The 14709-nt window shown below is 41.4% G+C and overlaps 2 protein-coding genes across 8 annotated transcripts in view; one reads left to right on the forward strand and one right to left on the reverse strand.

Moving 5' to 3' along the window:
• Positions 1 to 14709, reverse strand: part of tmtc3 (transmembrane O-mannosyltransferase targeting cadherins 3) — a 79338-nt gene that overhangs the window by 60924 nt on the left and 3705 nt on the right. The window contains exons 1-3 of one of the 2 annotated variants that reach the window (XM_088340450.1): positions 4969 to 5073; positions 3340 to 3548; positions 2401 to 2547 (exon numbers count right to left, since the gene is read on the reverse strand). The gene's annotated coding sequence lies outside the window, so the exon portion shown is untranslated. Of the gene's footprint in view, positions 1 to 2400; positions 2548 to 3339; positions 3549 to 4968; positions 5074 to 14709 lie in introns of those variants that run through there. The other variant, XM_088340449.1, reaches the window with a different exon arrangement.
• The window catches only part of cep290 (centrosomal protein 290), a 44175-nt gene that overhangs the window by 21013 nt on the left and 8453 nt on the right, over positions 1 to 14709 (forward strand). For 4 of the 6 annotated variants that reach the window (XR_015850910.1, XM_088340441.1, XM_088340445.1 and 1 more), the window contains 23 exons: positions 126 to 289; positions 450 to 612; positions 757 to 857; positions 923 to 989; positions 1082 to 1170; positions 1663 to 1741; positions 1819 to 1928; positions 2107 to 2259; positions 2392 to 2535; positions 2609 to 2724; positions 2800 to 2902; positions 3333 to 3563; positions 3686 to 3859; positions 3953 to 4255; positions 4396 to 4547; positions 4620 to 4731; positions 5208 to 5663; positions 5740 to 5904; positions 5967 to 6074; positions 7203 to 7337; positions 7413 to 7667; positions 11022 to 11129; positions 14455 to 14654. Coding sequence is in view for 5 of the 6 variants with exons in the window: in XM_088340441.1 (XP_088196567.1) it covers positions 126 to 289; positions 450 to 612; positions 757 to 857; positions 923 to 989; positions 1082 to 1170; positions 1663 to 1741; positions 1819 to 1928; positions 2107 to 2259; positions 2392 to 2535; positions 2609 to 2724; positions 2800 to 2902; positions 3333 to 3563; positions 3686 to 3859; positions 3953 to 4255; positions 4396 to 4547; positions 4620 to 4731; positions 5208 to 5663; positions 5740 to 5904; positions 5967 to 6074; positions 7203 to 7337; positions 7413 to 7667; positions 11022 to 11129; positions 14455 to 14654 (3688 nt within the window). In the remaining variant the exon portion in view is untranslated. The remainder of the gene's footprint in view (positions 1 to 125; positions 290 to 449; positions 613 to 756; positions 858 to 922; positions 990 to 1081; positions 1171 to 1662; positions 1742 to 1818; positions 1929 to 2106; positions 2260 to 2391; positions 2536 to 2608; positions 2725 to 2799; positions 2903 to 3332; positions 3564 to 3685; positions 3860 to 3952; positions 4256 to 4395; positions 4548 to 4619; positions 4732 to 5207; positions 5664 to 5739; positions 5905 to 5966; positions 6075 to 7202; positions 7338 to 7412; positions 7668 to 11021; positions 11130 to 14454; positions 14655 to 14709) is intronic. The other 2 variants (XM_088340442.1, XM_088340444.1) reach the window with 1 other exon arrangement.

A 14709-nucleotide genomic window follows, 5' to 3' on the forward strand; every position in this document is an offset into this window, starting at 1 on the left:
TTGCTAATACAATTATTGGGAACATAAAGCTTATGCAACAAGTACTTTTATACATGATGCTAAGGAGATTTGAGTTTTGCAAATGCATTGAGGAATAAGGCCTCTATGTATTGATCCTGTCTTAGCACTGGTGCAGCAAAGAAAGATCGACAATCTCACATCCAAGTTGGATGCTGCCGAGACGAGAGCAACTGCAGCAGTGGAGGCTTTGAAAAGAGCCGAAGCTCATGCCGAGGACAAAGACAGAGAGCTCATTGAGGCCACAAAGCGTTTAAGAGAGTACGAGCGTGTAAGTAGATGACAACAAAAACACTTTTTTTTAAATATAATGTTCTTGTAAAACAATGGGAGCACATGTAAGTGTGTCCAATCGCTTCCTAATTCCTGTGAAAAAAGCTCCACACAAACACAGGAGATGTCTTATGATGGAGAGTCATTCTGTGATCCAGGGCACGTACGGCTTGGAAGAAGCCATTGGCGAGATTGAGGAGTGTAAAAATCAAATCCAGCGGAAAGATTCAGAGTTGGAGTCTGTGACCAAAGAGATCAACCAAACTTACCTGACCATCAACCAGCTCACAGAAGAAAATGAGGACTTCAGAGAAAGACTTGGTATTTTTTCCTTCCTTATTTAAGGACTTTTACCTCAGCTCAACTCATCTTTATTGCTGTGACACTTTATCAACAACCACAGCTGGAACAAATGCTGTGCTCAACACAGTAATTTATCTGACTTTTGTGTGTTCTTTTATAAAGGCTATGAACCCAAACAGGAGGTAGACCTGTGCCAGTTCCGACATGCCAGAATCCTTAAACAACGGCAGTATAAAGCTGAAAATCAAATACTCGCTAAAGAGGTAAACACAATCCTAAGTTTAAAGCCATATTTTTTCTGAAATGTTGACACTCATTTCCCGTTCAGGTTGAACGTCTTGAAGAGGAACGACTGGAGATGAAGAAACAAATCAGACTATTGGCTAAACAAAAAGGTTCAGATGCGTCTTCCTTATCCCTATTCAAATGTTCTCGTTCTTGTCAGCCAGATTTGTTGTTTATATCAATTCAATTTGTGTGTATTTAGGGGTGCCACCATCCAGCTTTGCAGAGGATGAGATCTTCCACAGCACAAGAAAGTTGACAGTTTGCTCTGATGAGGAGCTGCAAGCCAAGGTCAGCTCGTGAGGGACTACAGTGACTGAATAGACGACTGTGATCAGAAGTTGGATTTTTGGAGCAATTAAAATAATTGTTTATATGCCTCAAGACAGACAGTAACATTGTATATAAGATGTTTAAGAGTATTCTGATCGCAAGGGTGAATTATAACGCAAATCTACGTTGTTTCCCCACATTTGACTTTTGACACTTAATAAAGGATCTTTTAATTCATGTCACTCACCGAATTCAACTTAGTTTGTGCTTGTTTCGTCTGCGCTCGAAAAGTGAGCTCTATTGCTACCTCGAGTTGGTTTACAAAATGCCAAAAGCAAATGGTAACACTATATAGAGATACACCTGTGGCATACTTGCCGTTGAGTCCGAAAAAAAAAATATCCCAGAGAAATGACATGAGACTTTTTTAGCAAGTAAACTGAAGTTTGTGTGTATTATTTGTCTCTGCACTACATGTCCCGCATTTTAAAATGATCTGTGTTTTTTCAGCAGAATGAGCGTCTGGTAGAAGAATTGAAGCTACAGAAGAGAGAAATGGAGCTCTACAAGACTCAGTTCCAACTTAAGTGTAAGCAGAGAATCATTCAAATTATTCCCCCTACTCTGTTGGCAGTTACATTAGATTACTTGCAAATGTTCTCAAAGTGGAGCAGCTGTCTAAGGAGAAAGTGGATGTAGAAGCTGCTCTCAAGGATGCCCATCAGGCTTTGAAGGCCAAGGAAACTGGTTCTTCTGTTATTTCCGGTTCAGTGGATGTGAGTAATCTCCATGACGATGTTTTAAATCCTGAGACTGTACCTGTTTTTGTCGTCTACAAACTGTCTCCAAGGGGGCCACCAAACAAACTTACATATCACATTTCAAGTTGGCTTCACATTTTTTTCGGCTTCACATTATTTTCATTTTCCCTCATCCATTTGTGTCTGATTATAGGCAGAGATTTCCCTGGGGAAGGAACTGAGATCAGACCTTAAGTCTCAAATCCACGAGCTAGTGGGTAGAAACGAGGAGCTACGACGGGAACTGAAGTCCACACGTAATGAGGCGACTAGCAGTGTGGCTCAACTTGCCGCCGCAAAAGAAAAGGTACGCATGTGGTTGAGGCAGGAACCGACCATTGTTTTCTCACTAATTTGCACGTTTGTTGGACTGATTATAAACCAAAAGTTGTTCTTGACTTAAGATGAGGCTCTATTGTGAATGTCTGTGTTGTGTCAGTTGAGTCACCTGGAGGATAAGTTGCAGCATCTGAGGAAGTCAGGTACTGGCGCCTTCCAGCCATTAAACCTCCCTGAGGGCTTGGAAGTTGGCAGCTTGGAGGTCATCAACTCTTTGAACGAGTATGCAGTTCGTCTGCTTCAGGTATGTGGTAGCCTGTGTATGATTAAACATATATGAAACATTAGGTAATTTATTTTTCCCTGATGATGATCAGGAAATCCAGAACCAGGAGAACACACGAGACAAGCTGATGGCAACTCTAGAAGAATACAAAGAAAAGTTTGCTGTTATTAGCCACCAGCAAGGGCTTTTGTATGAGGAACACCTCAGGTTTGAAGAGGCAGATGTTTTGGGGATTCTCGTGCAAAGTCTTAATATAATTTTTCATGTCATTTTTTTGTGCAGTGAAAAGTCACAATGGCAGAAGGAGAAAGAAGCTTTGACAAGCACCAGAACCAAACTTGAGGAAAAACAGCAGTTGGACGATGTTAAACTGAAACAGTTCAGTGTACGTCAAATAAACCATGAGCAAACTATCTGAAATAACCCAGCGAGGCAAACGTACTTGAGTGCAGTGTACACTTAATGCTGAAATCTAAATGACATTTTTAAAATACTTTAGTCTGAATCAACATTTCGGAGCTTAGGGATATTATAAAATGACAATTCCTCACTAACTAAGTATTTTACTTCCGGTGGAAAAACGTCTCCAACAAATATAGTGTTTATTATTAAATGAAATCAATTGTATCAAATTTAAGGTATAATTGTAATATTCCTGTAGTGGAACGGCTTGAAATACAAGATATGTGTCCTTTAATGTCAATGTCACATAACAAATAGCTGTATTTTCTTTCACACATAAGAAAATGACTACTTTGTCCCCTCCATTTTGGTGTCACATACCCATTAACTTTGCACTTCATGTCTACTACTAGGACCTACTTGAAACTCTCGAGAAGGAACCCGAGGAAGTCAAGCAGCATCTGAGCGAGGCCCTGCGCAACTTGACCGTGTCCAAGGTGAACGAGAAGAAGCTGCTTCGACGATGCACCACCCTGACAGAGCAGGAACAGCACTTGCGCAAGGAAAACTGTCGCCTGAGGGATGCCGATCTTCAAATGCAGACTGCGGTCACGGAGAGGATAGGTGAACTGCGACGATACAAGGTAAACAATTAGTATGAGGCCTGTTTAGTGATCACTGTCCAATGTTCCAACGATGGCCCATTGAAGTTATTTACTGTAATGTATAAATTATGCTTCCACCCCTCCTGTTTTGTGTGAAAAAGGAAACTGCAGCGTATAGGATTACAGCCCTGCAGAAGGCCTTAGACGAAAGCGTGCCAGCGTCTGATTTGGAAAGGGCCAACAAGCAGTACACAGAACTTACTGTGAAATACCGAGATGTGCTACAAAGAGACAGCTTGCTTGTAAAGAGGACCACAGATTTGGAAGTTATGGAGGTATGCAAGCAGACCACTGTGGAGCCTGTTTTCTTAGGACATTGTTTATAAAAGTGTGGCACTTCCAGTACATTAACATTATCGTCCCCTTAGAGTGAGAATGCATCTCTACGAGGACACATGGCCGCCCTCAACAAGGAGCTGGAAATCACCAAAGAGAAGCTGCACACGCTGGAGCATGCGTGGGAGAATGCAAGGTTGGAAATGGGGACGGGCGATACAGAGAAGAACCCTGGTGAGGGGGCTTCAGCTGCACGGCGAATGGCCACGTTGGAGATGAAGGAGCTGAACGAGCGTCAAAGGGCGGAGCACGCCACCGCAATGTATGAAAAGCTCAAGAGTTCACTCGGCAAAGTGGAAGAGCGCAATTGTGAGCTGGAAGCCAAGTTTGTTGAGGTAGGGAAGAGAAAGTTGTGTAGGTATAAAAAAAATTAATGAAGACTGTGACAATGTTAATTTCTCTTCTGAGTTGGCAAGCTGCCAGCTATCATATGGGGACCATAGGCTAAGAATGCCGTTTTTGTTTCCACCCTCAGCTGACCAAAATGAACATGGAAGCACAAACCCTTGAACGAGAATTGAGGGATGAGCTGGCTGACTGCGTTACCAAAGCAGCCAGTGATGCTGACCGGGCAAGGATCGCACAGCTTGAAGACATTGAAGCACAACTTCGCTCTGAGCTTTCAAAGTACAGTACCAGAAAACAGATTACCATTGTGTTTTTGATCATTACTATTATGTCAATCTATATCCTTAATAGGCTTCGGGAGGTTTCCGACATAGCCATGAAACAAGCGTCAGCTTTCCAGGCCAGACAACAATCAAAAGACAAGGAGGTGGAATCTCTGAGGAGACAAATCTTAGACTACCAGGTATGTGTGGTAGCTTACCTAGCTATGGCAGTATTAATATTTACAAGGTTGTGTTTGTAGACTGGCCCAAGTTGGAAGTGCATCATAAAATAGTGGAATGAAAATAGTACAATTACATTAGAGGCAACATGGTGCAAAAATAAGAAATAATTAAAATCAAGATACATCTTTCTATACATAGGCAAGATGCAAATTTGGTTGGCTGTCTCTGAGCATGTTAGTGTTTTTTTAAGGTACCTGTAGCAAGTTCCAGAAGGCAGCTGGTCAAAAATTAGTGGCTGGGTTGAGTAGTCTTTAATAAAGTTGTCAACTCTGCTGCAGTGGCGTGAGCCGGTTATGTCCCATAAGCGGGGCAGAGAGCAGCTGATGATTTGCTGTGCTGTGTTGACGACTCTCTGTAAGGTTCTTCTGTCTTGCAGTGGGGCTAAAATGATGTCCAAATTTGAACTTGTCAAATCTCTGATTTACTTTCTTAGTCTCAATCAGATGAGAAGGAGATGGTGGCCAAACTACATCAGCACATTGTGGCTCTGCAACTTAGCGAGTCTGACACCTTGGCTAAACTGTCAGCCTCCACTGCTCATGTCCGCCAGTTGGAGGCACTTTTACGGCGCACCGAGCAGCGTTTAGATGCTGGCGAGAGAGATCTGTACCTGGCCCGACAGGAGGCCGGAAGCCGGTGTCGGCGTCTGCGGCACACGGTGCAGTCGCTGCGCCGGCAGTTTGCAGGCGCGCTGCCATTGCAGCAGCAAGAGAGGTTTTCATCCACTCTGGTGGGACTCCAGGAGGAAAAGGCAAAAGCGTACCTCGAGAGGAAGGAAGCAGAGGAGGAGCGCAGGAGGGCTGAGGCACAGGCAGAGGAGCTGGAGATGAAGATACGAGGCCTGGAGGAGCTCTGTGACACGTTGAAGGATGCCAAAGGGGCTCAGAAGGTTAGTTGTTTTCCAAAAGCAAGAATCAAGAAAATCAAAAGTTGGAAGTACAGATCCCATATCCTCCCAAACACAGATACGTGAGTGGCACAAGAAGATGGAAGAAGCACATTTGCAGGAACTGAGGAAAAGCAGAGAGGTGGCTTTGCAGAAAGAAGAGATCCGCTACCTCAAGAATATGGTGGAGGAGCAGGAGAGAAACATTCGTTCACTTAGCGAGGAGATCGTGCACCAAAATATGGTGAGCACGAGACGGCCAGTGAAGTGTTTGCCACTTTTGAAACTAAATTACTTTTGATCAAGGTGCAAGAAGAACAACAGCTAACTTGGGACCAGCGCGAGTTAGAGTTGGAGCGACAACTGGACCAGCAATTAAAGCCCGAGAAAGAGTTACAGGAAGTCAATGAAAAGGTTTATTTTGATGTTTTTTTATTCTGCATCGAGAGTAAAATAAATTAAAAATAGACCGATTAATTCAGAGAACAGTGGACCCACGATTATCGCAAAGGTTATGTTCCAAAAAGAACAAGCGATAGGCAAAATCTATGAAGTACAAACCTTTTTTTTTTTTCACAAATGATATTTACTGAAACAAAAAAACAACCTTTTACAGGCTCAAAAAGAACAAACAGCAGTGTTCATTTTACCTCTGAAAAGTGATGGGTTCCGGGGACTCGCATGCTCAAAAATCTATGGGTCCCCAAAATGTAGTGTTATATAGGTTGAAATCGTAAATCGGCGACAAATATATAATATTAATCTAAATATTAATTCAGTTTTAATCATAAAATTATTAATTCATTTCTGCATCAAATTAGTGTTGGTAATATACCGATTATAGGGATAACCACAAACCTGTCTTTTTTTATTTTCTCCTTTTATACTTCCTTTTTTTCTTAACTTCTTTATACAACATCATTCGTAATATCAATCATCAAAACAAGTGAGCCGTTTGAGAGCCGGCTCTTTTTATGAGTTGAGCCAAAAAAGCCGGTTCTCTAAAAAAGACGGACTTCCTTTCACTCCACAACGAGATCTCGTTGGCCAAGATCGGCGTGTAGGCGAAAACTCGAACCGCGAGACCAAAATGAAAATGCCTGACGAAAAGTTTGGAGTGCAGTAAATCTTTGTTGAAAAAAAAAGTAATCGGGCAATAATGACAATTTTGTGGCAAAAAGGTTGCGTCCCGGGGACGCACGTTGATTTGAGACTATGCGTCCCCAGCAAAAATTATGCGTCTAGGACGCAGGAACGCGGGCAAACGAGAACACTGAAACAGTACTGCATTTTTTTTCTTACATATATTTTCTGTATTGTCAAATAGTAACAGAAGGAAAGACTATTTAGCCAATCATAATGCAGAACACAATGCAAATTGCTGAGTAAATAGACTGTGGAAAGTGAACCGCATTATAGCGATTGTTCACTGTAATTGTTTTTTACGCTGCTTCATTACTTCAAACCTAACATGCATGGCCTACTCAGCAGTTTATTCACAACAGCAACTTTTCAGATCCTTTTATCAAGATTTGATTTCAGGTCCATGAGACCCCAAGCTACCTCCCAGACACAAATCTGGCTCTCACCGAACAACTCCAATTTGCCTTGAAAAAAATCAGTGAGCAAGTTGATATCATCTCCAACATGCAGACCGCTTGCAAACGCTTGGAGGAGGTATCATTTTTTGGTCTTTTCGGTGTCGCCTTTCAATCACACAACGGTGAAATGCATCATTTCGGTCAAATGCAGAAACTGAATGAGAAGGAAGAAGCCTTGAGATTGTCCGAAAAGAACGTGTTGTCCAGGGAGAAAGTCATTAACGAGCTGCGTCTCCGCTTGCCGACTGCTGTCTCGAGTGCTGCGCCTCACGTGACTGATGCTCCCGAGCGTGACGGAGAAACACTTAAACTGCTCCACAAGACCATTAAAGATCTCCAAGGACGATTGGACAAGAAAGATGCTGTCCTCAAGAAGTATCAAACCCAGTTGACACAAGCTGTAAAGGTACGGAGATGTGAAATAATTTGTCGTCCTCAGTGTTGGGAATAATGGCGTTATTTTCTCAGTCATTACAACCGTGCGATACTTTGGCTGCAGAACGAGAACAGGGGCATGTCCCAGCTGCTTTCAGCAGTGCAGTTTTTCACTCTCCTCCGGTTCCGTTACTTCTTGTCACCATTCATAATAGCGACTACCATATAATTGGATAGCGATTACAAATACAGTATTTACTAATGCGCAGTATGAAAAGGCAAACTGGGGAATGCGGCAACTGAAACGGCTCTATGAACGGAATTGGAATCCAGAGGATATTCCCTTCGAGACGCGTTTTTTCTCTTGTAATTGGTCAAAATGCATATTTTCAGGGATTCTTTGCTGTTGACTAAAAATGTGTTGTGTATAAAAGGATTAAATTTGTTTGTATTTTATCCATTTCGTTTTATTTATATATATATATATATATATATATATATATATATATATATATATATATATATATATATACTGGACTGTCTCAGAAAATTAGAATATTGTGATAAAGTTTTTTATTTTCTGTAATGCAATTAAAAAATCAAAAATGTCATACATTCTGGATTCATTACACATCAACTGAACTATTTCAAGCCTTTTATTATTTTAATATTGCTGAATTTGGCTTACAGCTTAAGAAAACTCAAAAATCCTATCTCAAAATATTAGAATATCATGAAAAAGTATACAAGTAGGCTATTCAACTAATCACCTGAATCATCTAATTAACTCGAAACACCTTGCGAGGTTTCCTGAGCCTTAAAAACACTCAGCTTGGTTCAGTAAACTAAATCACAAGTATGGGGAAGACTGCTGATCTGACTGCTGTCCAGAGGACCATCATTGATACCCTCCATCAGGAGGGTAAGACACAAAAAGAAATTTCTCATAGAGCAGGCTGTTCACAGAGTGCAGTTTCAAAGCATATCCACAAAAAGTCTGTTGGAAGGGGAAAATGTGGCCGGAAACGCTGCACAACCAAGAGAGATGACCGCAGCCTTAATAAAATTGTGAAGAAGAGCCGCTTCCAGAATTTGGGGGAGCTTCAAAGACAGTGGGCTGAAGCTGGAGTCCAGGTATCAAAAGCCACAGTTCACAGACGTGTCCGGGAAATGGGCTACAATAGCCGTATTCCCATGGTCAAGCCACTTCTGAACTCAAGACAACGGAAGAAGCGTCTGACTTGGGCTATGGAGAAGAAGCACTGGACAGTTGCGGAGTGGTCCAAAGTCCTCTTTTCAGATGAAAGCAAGTTTTGCATTTCATTTGGAAGTCAAGGCGCCAGAGTCTGGACAAAGGCTGGAGAGGAGCAAAATCCAAGTTGCTTGAAATCCAGTGTGAAGTTCCCACAGTCAGCAATGGTTTGGGGAGCCATGTCAGCTGCTGGTGTTGGTCCACTGTGTTTCATCAAGTCCAGATTAAATGCAACTGTGTACCAAGAGATTTTAGAGCACTACATGCTTCCATCTGCTGAAAAGCTCTATGGAGATGAGGATTTCATTTTCCAGCATGATCTGGCACCTGCCCACAGTGCCAAAACCACCAGTAACTGGTGCACTGACCATGGCATCACTGTCCTTGATTGGCCTGCTAATTCCCCTGACCTGAACCCCATCGAGAATTTGTGGGGTATAGTTAAGAAGAAGATGAAAGACACCAGACCTACAAATGCAAATGAGCTGAAGGCCGCTATCGAAGCATCCTGGGCATCAATAACACCTCAGCAATGCCACAGGCTGATTGCCTCCATGCCACGCCGGATTGATGCAGTAATCCGTGCAAAAGGATTCCCAACCAAGTACTGAGTGCATCAATGGACATTTTCAAATGTTTGATTTAGTTTTGCTGTTATAAAATTATTTTTTTACTTGGTCTGAGGAAGTATTCTAATATTTTGAGATAGGATTTTTGAGTTTTTTTCAGCTGTAAGCCAAAATCAGCAATATTCAAATAATAAAAGGCTTGAAATAGTTCAGTTGATGTGTAATGAATCCAGAATGTATGACATTTTTGTTTTTTTAATTGCATTACAGAAAATAAAGAACTTTATCACAATATTATAATTTTCTGAGACAGTCCAGTATATATATATACACATAGATACACTTCCAACTTGGGCCAGTCTACATATATATATATATATATATATATATATATATATATATATATATATATATATATATTTAATAAACCTTCCTGTGAGGAGTTTGCATGTTCTCCCCGTGCTTGCGTGGGTTTCCTCCCACATTCCCAGAACATGCATATCAGGTTAATTGGCCGGTCCAAATTGTCCCTAGGTGTGAATGAGTGGGTGACTTGTCTGTCTCTGTGTGCCCTGCGACGAGCTGGCAACCAGTTCAGGGTGAACCCTGCCCACTACCCGAAGATAGCTGGGATGGGCTCAAGCATCCCCGCGACCCTAGTGAGCATTAGCAGTGTAGCTGATGGATGGATGTTTGGATGTTAATGTTTTAAGTTTAAATTTTGCTCTATTTTTCCCCTTTTTAAGTCATTCATAATAATACATAATAAATGGTAAGATGTGGATTAAACAACAAAAAAAAAAAACCCTGATCAGCCATTTTGAAGACTTTTTATTGAGCCAAGCCGAAAAAGCCGGTTCTCTATAAGGAGTCTGAATTATCTCTACAACAAACAATTCGAGTTTTAATTTATTAAACTCACTTTATATTGTTTACTGTTGATTGTTACCATATTATATTGTTTACTGTTTATTTTTGTTGCACTTCAAATGTAGGATAACTATGTTGCTGGTAAGTTGCAATAAATATTACCAGATTCTATAACACTGGTGCCTGTCTGTTCTTCTCTATTCGACTGACTCAAATACGGCTCAGAAAATGTCAAATTCTTTGACATACTACAACTTTTTTTAAGTAGCAGAAAAAGTTAGTTTCCTGGTAACTAGTTACTTCGATTCCCGGCTCCTCCGTGTTATGTCGAAGTGTCCTTCGGCAAGACACTGAATCCATAATGCCCCCAATAAGGAGGTAGGCGCCTTGCATGGCTGACTCCCTATTGGTGTGTAAGTGTGTGTGTGTGAATGGGTAAGTGTGAAGCACATTGTAAAGTACTTTGGGAGGTCTTCATTGACTTGAAAAGCGCTATATAAATGCAGACCATTTACCATTTTACTATTGGGTAACTCAGTTCCTAGTTTGCCTTTTTATACTGTGCATTAGTAGTTCCTAACTGAGTTACTTTTTTGGAAGAATTAGTGAGTAATTACTATCACTATGTACTTTTTTAAAGTAACGTGCCCAACACTTGAAGTATTTTACTAAATCAGGCGCTTATTTCACTCAGGATCAAGAAGAGCTGATTAAGAAGCACGACGAGGAGCTGAGGACGCTGTATCAGAAGCTGGACTCCAGCAATGACTCGACCCTGGATCGCCTCAAACAGCAAGCAGCGGTACTGATTGACACACAAGCGTCACCAACTTTTTTGGAGTAGGAGAGCTACTTTTTTGTTCCTGATTAGTGCAGAGGGCTTCTAGTTATACATCCATCCATTATTCGGACCGCTTATCCTAAGTATGGTCGCGGGGATGATGGAGCCCGTCCCAGCCATCTTCGAGCACTGGGCAGGGAAAACCGTGAACTGGTTGACAGCGAGTCGCAGGGCACACAAAAGACAGACGATCATTCACACACTCACTCATTTCTTGGGAGAATTTGGACCGGCCAATCAGCCTGCCATGCATGTTTTTGTAATGTGGGAGGAAACCCAAGCAGACACGGGGAAAACATGCAAACTCCGCACGGAGAGGCCAGTAGCTGGACTTGAACCCTTGACCTCTGCACTGTGTGACGAATAACAACCTACCATTTTCTATTACTACAGTATTATGTTATTACCTGCTTTTAATAATTAAAAGTAAGGGTTAAACAGGCTCAGTCTCCCACTATAATCAGTCTAATACAGGGGGAGTGAACAAGTCAAGTCAAGTCAAGTCATTTTTATTTGTATAGCCCTTAATCACAATTAGTCTCTAAGGGCTTCACAAGTTATTACATATAAGAAGTTTAGGTTACTCGTATGCTATAGAGTAGAAGTGAGTTTTAAGCCTATATTTAAACATTTACACCGAGGTTGCAGATCGGATCTCAGGGGGAAGAGCATTCCACAACACCGGTGCCCGGATGGAGAACGCTCTCGAACCAGCGGAACACTTCTTGGCTCTTGGGATCACCAGGAGACCGGCGCTCTCGGAACGAAGGCTTCGGGCCGGGACATAGGGGGAGATCAGATCTGAAAGATATGAGGGGGAAAGTCCATGTATGATTTTGTATGGTAGTAGGAGAACCTTAAAATCGCATCATAGGCTAACAGGGAGCCAATGCAGGTTAGCCAAAATTGGGGTGATGTGATCGTACTTTTTTGTCCTTGTTAAAAGCCTCGCTGCAGCATTTTGTACCAGCTGAAGACTCTTGAGTCCGGTCATCGGAAGACCGGAAAGTAGTGCATTACAGTAGTCTCGACGGGAGGTAACAAATGCATGAATTATGATTTCCGCATCCGACTGAGAAAGTATAGGACGAATTTTAGCAATGTTACGGAGATGGAAGAAAGCGGTTCTAGTAATTTTCTTCACATGTGTTTGAAAGGACAGATCAGGGTCGAAAATGACACCTAAATTTTTAAGTGAGTCACTCTGTGTGATGTGGCAATTGTCCAAGTTCACTGCGGTTTTAGAGAATAAGTCACGGGACTTAGATGGACCAATAACTAACATTTCAGTCTTTTCAGGATTAAGACGCAGGAAATTGAGTGACATCCACTCTTTTATCTCAGTGAGGCAGGCCTCCAAAGTTCCACAGTTTAGTGTGGCAGATTCCTCCATCGGGAGATAGAGTTGAGTGTCATCTGCGTAGCAATGGAAACTGATATTGTACTTGCGAATAATATCACCTAGTGGAAGCATATAAATGCTGAAGAGAAGGGGGCCAAGCACTGAACCCTGCGGAACACCACAAGTAACACTAAATGGCTCAGATGTCAATTCGCCATATTTAACGCAGTGTGTCCTATCTGAGTGGTAGGATCTGAACCATAATAGGACGCTTCCTGAGAGACCAATCCATTTTTCCAACCGTTCTAGCAAGATAATATGGTCCACTGTGTCAAATGCAGCACTAAGGTCCAGCAGCAGCAAAAGTGATGATGCGCCCGAGTCCATTGCCCGTAGGAGATCATTGGTTACCTTAATCAGAGCTGTCTCAGTAGAGTGGTTAGCCCTGAATCCTGATTGCATTGATTCAAAGAGATTGTTCTCGGACATGAAATCATTCAGCTGCTGTGCCACTACTTTTTCAAGTATTTTAGAAAGAAACGGTAGGTTTGACACAGGTCTATAATTACATAAGTTTTCTGGATCTAGGTTGGGTCGTTTCAGTGTGGGTTTAATGACGGCGGACTTAAAAGCAGCTGGAACTACACCTGAGGAGAGTGATATGTTTAAAATATTTAGAACTGAAGGTGCAAGAACGCCAAAGAGACCTTTAATAAGTGAACCTGGAAGTGGGTCGAACTGGCAAGTCGTCGGTTTGGCCGTATTCACCATCTGTTTAAGATTATCGAGTGACAGTTCACTAAAACGGGACAAAATACCTAGACAGCCACCATGTCGTGCATCTAGAGATTTGAGTGCTTTAGTAAGTGTTGAATTAATACTGTCTTTAGCAATTTCTTCCTGTATGCTTTGGATCTTCTTAGTAAAGAAGACCATTATGTCGTGGGCAGAATGGGTGGAGCTATCTGGGATAGTCTGTTGCCTTGTTAGTGATGCTACAGTGTCGAAAAGGACCTTGGGATTGTTCTTTTGTGACGCAATCACCTTCGAAAGGTAGGCTGATTTTGCAGAGGCCAGGGCCGCTTTATACTTCAACAAACTATCACACCAGATTTGATGGAAAACTTCAAGCTTGGTAGCGCGCCATTTTCTTTCAGATTTCCTGCATTCTCGTTTAAGGGATCTAGTTTCATCGAACAAGTTTGACACAAAGAACTGTGAGAGTCAAAGAGCCACACCACGCACTGATCGGCATTAGATATAACTTACGCAGATGATTTGCAGTTATCTATGTGTTCGGAGCAGCATAAAAACAACAAATCTGCCAAATTAATTTCAAAATATTATTTATTATTTGTTATTAACTCTGATGGATTCAAGTGTGTTTTAAGAGGGGAAAAAACTAAGCATGAAACGAGGCAAAGAGTCACACAGTATATAGAAAATATGATGAGGCAAAGAGCCGCATTTTTATTGGCCAAAAGTCGCATGCGGCTCTAGAGCCGCGTGTTCGCCACCCCTGGTCTAATACATTTAAAACACTTCCTGGAAACCAATTTGTTTTTCTCTATGGGCTTTTGTGAATTCTTCAGCAAATATGGTGATAAGAGATTTCAAATGTTGAATAATTCAATTAACTTTTTTGAAACGTTAAATAATAACTTTCTTAATCCTAAATTACATCCCCCCATATACTTTCAATGTTGATGAAAAGAGAAAAACAATATCTAATAATCCCTTCAAATTTTGCCAATAAAAAATATTAGGAGATGGTCATTCAATAATTTCTTTTTGGATTAATTTTTTTTTTAAATAATTAAGTGAGCAAAAATGAAGTCAGATTTCTAATGGATTAATCATCATAAATCTCATAATTGAAAATATCAGTGTTTGTCACTAAAATATGTCCTACAGACTTACACCCTATGTCTTTTTTCCCCCCAGGAAATGATGAAAAAGCCCAGCATCGTAGTGCCTAACTCCAAACATTTGGACCGTATGGCCGAGTTGGAGCAGACTGTGATTGAACAGGATATGTCCCTCATCTCTTTGACTAACAAACTAAAATTAGCCGACATAGAGTTGGAGCAGAAGAAGATGGCCATGGATACACAGACCAAGAAACATGCTGACGAAATGTCCAGGTTATTACAACTTCCTCAATTGACAAGCCATTTTCCACTTCTTGTATTTGGTCTT

The sequence above is a fragment of the Urocampus carinirostris genome, chromosome 7 (assembly GCF_059441175.1).
Source record: "Urocampus carinirostris isolate Australia breed hairy pipefish chromosome 7, RoL_Ucar_1.0, whole genome shotgun sequence".
Lineage (NCBI taxonomy): Eukaryota > Metazoa > Chordata > Actinopteri > Syngnathiformes > Syngnathidae > Urocampus > Urocampus carinirostris.